The sequence below is a fragment of the Rattus rattus genome, chromosome 6 (assembly GCF_011064425.1).
Source record: "Rattus rattus isolate New Zealand chromosome 6, Rrattus_CSIRO_v1, whole genome shotgun sequence".
NCBI classification, from domain to species: Eukaryota; Metazoa; Chordata; class Mammalia; order Rodentia; family Muridae; genus Rattus; species Rattus rattus.
Window position 1 is genome coordinate 6638190 of NC_046159.1, and position 8275 is coordinate 6646464.

General features: G+C 43.1%; 1 protein-coding gene across 2 annotated transcripts in view; it reads right to left on the bottom strand.

Moving 5' to 3' along the window:
• Window positions 1-1048: 1048 nt before the first annotated feature.
• The window catches only part of Dennd5b (DENN domain containing 5B), a 124060-nt gene continuing 116833 nt past the window's right edge, over window positions 1049-8275 (bottom strand). For both annotated transcript variants that reach the window (XM_032905450.1, XM_032905451.1), the window contains 3 exons: window positions 7592-7718; window positions 5569-5743; window positions 1049-1785 (listed from right to left, as the gene is read on the bottom strand). In XM_032905450.1, the coding sequence (XP_032761341.1) occupies window positions 1602-1785; window positions 5569-5743; window positions 7592-7718 (486 nt within the window). In that variant the 3' untranslated portion in view covers window positions 1049-1601. The remainder of the gene's footprint in view (window positions 1786-5568; window positions 5744-7591; window positions 7719-8275) is intronic.

Sequence of the window (8275 nt, forward strand, 5' to 3'; positions counted from 1 at the left end):
GAGGCACTTGATCTATTAGTCTCTTCTTCCAGTAAATAAGGAAAAACAGCACGGCTGGCAAGAGCCCAGGGCCCTGAGATTGCACACGGATCCTGAGAGGCCATGGCTCTGGTTTTCAGCTACAACAGGGAATAAAACCTGGAGCTCTGCTGAGGCAATTTTGCTACTAACAAGGTATCAGTGCTTAATTAGAGTTCCACAACTTACTTACCAAAAAGATAAAGATTTATGTAGTTGCTAACATCTTTATTTAACTTAAAAAATAAATAAGCTACCAAACTAGAAAGGTATAACTTAAAGGCTTCCTGAATTGTCTCATGTGTCAAATTCACTCCTCAGTCTGAGGCAGTGGCTTTTAACTTCTCTGGGCCATTGCTTTACATTTCCCTGAAACACCCAGAAAGGCTACGTTCTTTCGCTCGGCTTCTGCTATTTGCATTATCATGGTCAACAAATACCTTCACAAAAGCATTCCAAATCACACTGAGACCTCCCTCCTTCTTCCACATTCCTTCCTTTTCCTGAGAGGGGGATGGGGCAGACCGAGGGAGTGGCTGGGACCTAACAAAGAATGGACTGGTAGATTAACTCCAGTTATAGAGTTTAGATGGCCGAGTTAATAGAACTGAGTCACACTGTTTCTTGCAGTTGTGGCTATATGACTAATACTAAAATTCATTATCTCAAAAGTTCTGTCAAATAACAGCAATAAAAACGCCAACAATGAAGCCTCCAGGTTAATCTTTCTAAAGTAAAGAAGTTATAAGCCCATGCTTCTCAGGGCTTCTGTGTTTGCTTTCCAATTAGCCAAGCTCTTGGGATCTGGTATTTGTGCGCTCGTGTTCTCTCTCTCTCTCTCTCTCTCTCTCTCTCTCTCTCTCTCTCTCTCTCTCTCTCTCTCTGTGTGTGTGTGTGTGTGTGTGTGTGTGTGTGTCTTGCTATGTAGCTCTGTCTGGCCTGCAACTCAGATGCCCCTGCCTCCCCAGAGCCACCAAACCTTGCTGGGGGCCAACTAAAACTTCCCCAAAACTAGAAAAATGACTCATAATTCAAATGTATTAGATGGTTTATAACTTAAAGACCAACGAGGACTGCTGTACATTATGTAAAGCTGTATACATTCACTGCACACAGGATGGGACTCCAGGAGGGATGGCTGCTTCAGAACGAAGCATCCTGGTTCCTCTGTGAGACCTGGAGGGAAAAAGAAGCCTGCCTGGGTTGCACTATTTACACATTTACTGGCTTCTTCCTGACTAGCACCACTTTCCCCGCCCCCAACATTTTTAAGCTACTTATTTTAAGTCACAGGAATATTCAATCTAAGAAAAGTATCTTATTAGAGTAATATAATTTCTTAAAGATAGCATATTTACACACTTCTAACACATGAAAATACTCTATTTTATACTAAATTTCAGGTTCAAATGAACTACAATACAGCACTTTGCCTTGTCTGCAGAGTGGAGACTGTTCAATCTGGGGCTTCTAGTGCACAGCCCCCGCAGTGCGTGCTATGGTCAGACCAGTCCAGATAGGTCCCCATAGCTGAGGAAGCGTCATGAGCCAGGGGTAGATGAAGAGTTTTTCTGTCGGCTGCTTTACACATCCACTCCTTTGATTAGTGATCCTTCCAAGACTATGGTGAAATCCTGAATGGTCTGCAGAATGCGGATAAGGGAGTTGACAGTCATGTGGTCTCGAAGGAGTGCATTCTCTTCATACATTCGGGTGATGGCAGGACATTCTGCTAGCAATGGAATCCACTGTGGGAGCAGGTGATCCCTACAGACCAAACAGACACAGCACCTGAGTTCTAACAGATACAGTGTAACTGGCTCCCCCTTGTGTCTTTACTTTTAATCAGCCTACTGAAACAAATTAATTTTAATTTACAATAAATTTTAATTTTAATTTTAATTACAATAAATTAAAAGTTCTACCAGGAGCAGCTGTGGTGGCACATACCTGTTTAGTCCAAACACTTGGCAAGCAGAGGCAGGCAGATCTCTGTGAGTTTGAGGCCAGCCTTGTCTACACATGAGTTCTAGGCTATTCAGACCTCATAGTGAAACCCTCTCTCAACATAAAGTACAAGTTCCCCAAGAAATGTTCTCCTGGGAGAAGGCTGAAATCTTGAGTACAGCCAGAGGAAGAGCTCTCCCAGAGAGAGACTTACAACTTGTAACTCGAGACCTTGCAGGAGAGATTGGGAGCTTAGACAATGACAGGTGGGACCACACCTTGGTGGGACTACTTTTGTTTCCTATTGAATCCTTTCCCCCAAGTCAGGGCCCTTAGGATGACTGAGCATATATTTCTCTCTCTCTTCCCAATATGGCCCATTGTATACATCTCCCTTTCTGCTTCTCACTATGCTTTTTAAACTTTAAATTCTCTTTATGTTTGTGTGCTTGTGTTGGTGTATGCCATATGCATACTGTGCGTATGGAGGTCAGTAGTGGGGCCTCACCCCACAGAGCTAGAGTAACTGGGTTATTTGCTGCATAATATGGCTAATGGGAACTGAACTTGGGTTTTCTGGAAGAGCGGTGAGTGCTGTTAACTGGTGATCCATCTCTACAGCTCCTGCTTTTCACTATTAATTAGGCTTTTCTACTTGGCTTAACCAGGACAGATGCCTTAACCTGGCTTGTTCTGGCATAAGCTATGATCCAGAGGTTAGGCAAAAACAATGCACAATGTACACATACTAACATTTTCAATTGGGAGGGTAGGATCGTGCACAGTCCAGCCTCATTCTGTGTTAATGTTAGCACAGTCAGTGGGTTTATGTAAAAGGGAGTACCGGACAGTGCATCCTGTATTCCACCAACCCGACTGCCTGGGAGTCAGAGAGCCTAGCGGTAGGCTTGTGATGTACACAGAACACACTTGCACTGTGTAGGCTCTGATTCTTCAGAGACCCTGCAGCTGTCTGTCTCTCTCGCCTGCCTGTTCTCCTTGTTGCCTTTTCTGCCTGTCCACTATTAGGTCTCACTCAGTACCTGTAGCTCCTCCCAGTACTTCTCACCTCCACCCTAACCCTCTTCCTCCCAGGGGTAGGCTTCCCTTCCCTCTCCACTGATTACTTATGACTCATCCATTTTTGACTAAGCAGGTCTTTTGGCTCAGGTCTCTTGGTCAGTGTCTCTGCTCTGTTTTTCTCCCTCCCACTTCTCTCCTCTTCTATGCCATGTTCTTTCTTCTGCTTGTTTTCCCTTGTCTCTATAATAAGAATCATACTTTAGGAGAGTAATGTCCTCCTCCTCCTCCTCCTCCTCCTCCTCCTCCTCCTCCTCCTCCTCCTCCTCCTCCTCCTCCTCTTCTTTCATTCAGTTAACTACTTGACAGGTTAACTCAGTACCTATCAACTCCTCCTGAGTAAGTGCTGGCTAGGCAAGCATTTTCTATTGAGCAATTCATCCCCTGCCTCTTTTCATTTGTTTAGTTTTTTTTTTTTTTTTTTTTTTTTTTGTTTTGTTTTGAAAATCAGGTCTCCTTATTTAGTTTATCCTGCCATCAAATTTACCCAAAGTGATGAGGGTGGTGAGTGAATGAGTTAAACCAGAGTTTTATGGCTTCAAAGTTAAATAGCAGTTAATTTCCTTTAATTTTTGTATATTACAATTATTATAAATATTTTTGGTGGTACTAGGGGTAGAACCTCATGCTCTGAGGCACTCTGGACAAGTACTCGACCACTGATTTACCCTGAGCTTTTTAACTTAAAAAACAAACAAAGCAAACCAGTGCTGGCAAGATGGATCAGTTGGGTAAAGCTGCTTGCTGCCAAGTCTGATGACTTGAGCTTGAACCCTAGTAACTATACTGATCCATACAGATGCCCGGGCATGCCTCCCACCTCCTACACCCACACTAAATAGATAATCAATAAATGCAATTAATATCATTTTTAAAAAAGTCAGACACAGCCAGGTGGTAGCAGCACATGCTTTTACTCCCAGCACTCGGGAGGCAGAGACAGGAGAATTTCTGAGTTCAAGGGCAGCCTGGTGAACTGAGAGAGTTCCTGAGAGAGTTCCAGGACAGCCAATGATACAGAGAAACCCTGTCTTGAAAAAACAAAACCAAACCAAAACAGACACAGTCTTTCTCCTTTCCCAGATATAAACCTACAATTTCCTAGGAATCTTGCTAGAAGCCCTATTTAAAGGGAAAAGACAGGCCCTAAATTCCTTGTGTAAACCCTAGTTGCTCTTGATTTTACTTATCAGATTATAATTCCACTCAAGGCATCTCTAGAGCCATCCTAAAATCTAAACTTTATCAAAAGACAAAGAAAAACATTTCTTAGAACCTTTTTGAAATGGACCTTGAGACCCACTGCTTACCCTAAGAGCATTATTTGTAGCTTTTCCTGGAGAAGCCCAAAGCCCACGCCCATTCTGAGTGCACCTTACTTTCTACCATGCTCCCTCGTGGAGCCGTACTCACAGGCAGGTATATCTCATTTAAGTGCATCTCTTTATTTTTGATTAAGGTCTAATTTATTTTGTTATTCTTCCCCATACTTCCCTTCTTTCCCTGCTCTTTCTCCAAGTGCTGTGGACTGAATCTAGGTCTTTGTGTGTACTGGTTAAGGGCTCTAAACTAAGCCACATCTCCAGTCCGTTTTTCAGTATTTTGGGACAGTGTCTCACTAAATTCCCTAGTCTGGTCTTAAACTTGCTCTGTAGCCAAAGGAAGCCCTAATGGGGACTTGTCTGTCTTTGCCTCCTACAGAGCTGGGATTGCAGACCATAAGGAATTGCTGTTTTCTTACTACATGATTGTGGGATAATTTGATGATTTAGGACTCAATCTATTCCCTATTTTCTCACTTATAAAATAGGTATTTGAGGGCTGGAGAGACGGATCAGTGTTTCATAGCACTTACTGCTTTTGCAGATCTGGGTTCATTTTTCCAGGACCCACCCTCTTTTGGTCTCTGCAGGCACCTGGCACTTAGCACATACACACATCCATGGAAAAACATTTATTTGTTTGTTTTTGACTTTGAGAGACAGGCTTTCTCTTTGTGGCCCTGGCTGTCCTGGAACTCAGTTTGCAGACCAGGTTGGTCTTGAACTGATGGTTTGCACTTCTCTGGGATCAGTGCTGGGATTAATGATGTGAGCCACCACTCCAGGTAGGGCAAAACATTTACACACAAAATAAAAACACAGAAATCTATTTTAAACATGGGTAAATCAGGGGCTGGAGAGATGGCTCAGTGGTTAAGAGCACTGACTGCTCTTCCAGAGGTCCTAAGTTCAATTCCCAGCAACAACATGGTGGCTCACAACCATCTACAATGGGATCTGATACCCTCTTCTGGTGTGCCTGAATACAGCGACACTGTACTCATGTACATAAAATAAGTCTTTTTAAAAAGTGAGTAAATCAGGTGCTATTTTAACAGAAAGGTACTAAGAAAACAGTGGTCTCATAATAAAAGTCAAAATGAAGAAACCCAGGAGAAAAGGGCATAACCTGGTCTAACCTGTTCTAGACTCATGCTCCCCATGTAACAAAGATAAGGAAAGCCTAACTTTGGCATTGTACCTTGTTCCCAGGCAAACGAGAATCTGGAATTTGCCGTCCTTTCCAATGTTCCTGGGTGCAGTATTGACAGCATTCACATAGTGGCAGAAGGTTTTGCATGATGGTTTCTGAATGAGCATATCATCTTCATTGTCTAAAATCTGGTCAGTGGTCTCAAAATAAGCCACTGCTTTCTCTGAAGAAGAAGAGAATTACACCACAGTACAACAGTTATTTACAGAAATGCCAAAGCTTTATATGCAGTAAAAATCATTGTCTAATTTATTCTGGAAACTCTACTGAGGCCAGGCATCACAGCCAGCCCTCTAACCCAAATCATTACCTTTTCACTCATTTCAGAACAAATTACCAAGGTCTGAACAGTGTGCTCCCTGGTGTGAGGAGTAAAGGCAGGTGCCACCACAGCCTGGGAGGAATTTATATTCTAATCAAGAACACAGTACAGAAGGCTGGAAAGTTTGTTCTTTTTAAATACTTTCAGAGGAATGAAAAGGAAGAAAGGAAGGAAAGGAGATTATCTTCAAGGGCAGACCCTTCCAGGAATAAGAACACCACGACCATCTGACCGTGAAGGCGGTGCCCACTTCTAGGATGGCTGCCTTAACTAAGATTATCAAATAGACCTAAATGGACATTATGGAGTCAATCTGAGGAGAGAGACATAGTATACAGGCATCAGAGCCAGGAGCAGTAAATTTCTAAGGTTTTTAGAAAAGAGGAAAATCACTCTTAGGTACATTGGCAACTTTCCTTCCTTTGCTAGAAAGCTCTGTTCTGAGTTCACGTTGGCCCAATTTACAAACACAAAATGATTCACCAGACCTTTAAGAAACTGAGAGTTCTAGAAGTCTATATACCTAAAGACAAAAACAAACAAACAAACAACAAACCCCAAAACTAAAAACCAGCCAAAAACAAACAAAAAAAGTTATAAAACTTAGCATGCTTTTTTAAAGACTTATTTTGACCAAAACAATATCTTTATTTTATGCGTATGACAGTTTTGTCTCCCTGTTCGTCTGTCTGTCTATGGGAGAACAGTGCCTTCAGATGCCAGCACAGCACATCAGAGTCCCTAGGAGAGTTAAACAGAGTTGTGCACCACCATGTGGCTTCTGGGGACTGAATGTAGGTCCTCTGGAAAAGAAGCATGTGTTTTTTTGTTTTTTTTTTGTGTTCTTTTTTTTCCTCTTTATACTTTTATTGCTTTCTCCATATAGTGCTTGATTTTACATGGTGGTGAGAAATGATGACCATGACATAAACTGAACAATATTAGCAACCAAGTGGCCATGAGCCTATGGGCCTAAAGGAATCTACCATATCCCCTATCTTCACATCTTCTTCTTCTTTTATTAGACATATTTCTTTACTTACATTTCAAATGTTATTCCCTTTCCCTGTTTCCTGTCCATAAGCCCCCAACCCCTCCCCCTGCCCCATATGGGTGTTCCCCCATCCATCCCCCTTACTGCCCCCTCCATTACCCTGCACTGGGGGTCCAACCTTGGCAGGACCAAGGGCTTCCCCTTCTACCAGTGCCTCAGCATGTGTTCTTAACTAATGTGCCATCACTCCAGACCCCTATTTTATTTTAAACACTTATTTTGTGTGTGTGTGTGTGTGTGTGTGTGTGTGTGTGTGTGTGTGTGTGTGTGTAGCAACTTGTGGGGAGTCAGTTCTCTCCTTCTACCTTATAGGTACCTGCAATCAAACGCAGTATTTTTTGAGCCCTCAGCAGCCCAAAACATACTAGGTTATTATTCACTCTCTCTCTCCCTCCCTCTCCCTCTCTCTCTCTCACCTCCCTTTCTCCCTGCTGCCTCCCCCCCCTCCTCCCTGGCCCTGGCTGTCCTGGAACTCTTTAGACCAAGCTGGCTTCAAACTGAGATATCCACCTGCTTCTGCCTCCTGTGTATGACTTATTACCGTTTTTAAAATTTTCATTCAAAATTTTGGCTTCCTGAGTTTTTTTAAGGAACAATTCAGCGGCTTTATAATAACATGCATCTACTTAATTTACCTACGAAGTCCCAGATGAAGACATTCTTGTGAAAGATGCGGGCAGATTTGAACCCATGATGGAAAACTTGTTCCAGTGCAGCAACCAGGCCATTTTCTCCACACAGCAGCACTGTGAGGCTTCCTCTCTGTAAAGCATAGCGTTAACACGGTGACAAGGGAGTCTGATGTTTCTATGCTTAAAACAAAACACAACAACAACAACAAACACTAGATGGGCTGAAGAGATGGCTCAGTGGTAAAGAGCCCTGGTTGTTCCTCCAGAGAACCTGGTTCAGTTCGCAGTACACACTATGGCTCACAACCCTCAGACGTAGTTCCAGGGGATCCAATGCCCTCATCTACCTTTCCAGGCACTAGGCACCAAGTGGTGCACAAACATACAGGCAGGCGAGACATTCAAACATAAAGTAATCCAACCCCCGCCCCACTGCCAGCCAAATAACCACCACACTAGAGAATCAAAGAGCTGAGGGTAGCTGAACAGATCATATTTCTGTACCCATTAGAAAGCTTACAAATGAGCCCAGTGGTGGTGGGGCACATCCTTAATCCCAGCACTCAGGGGCAGAGGCAGGTAGATCTCTTGAGTTTGAGGAAGTTCCAGGACAGCCAAGGGAGGCTACATAGAAAAACCCTGTTTGTGTTTTTTTTTTTTTTTTTTTTTGGGGGGGGGCGGGGAAAT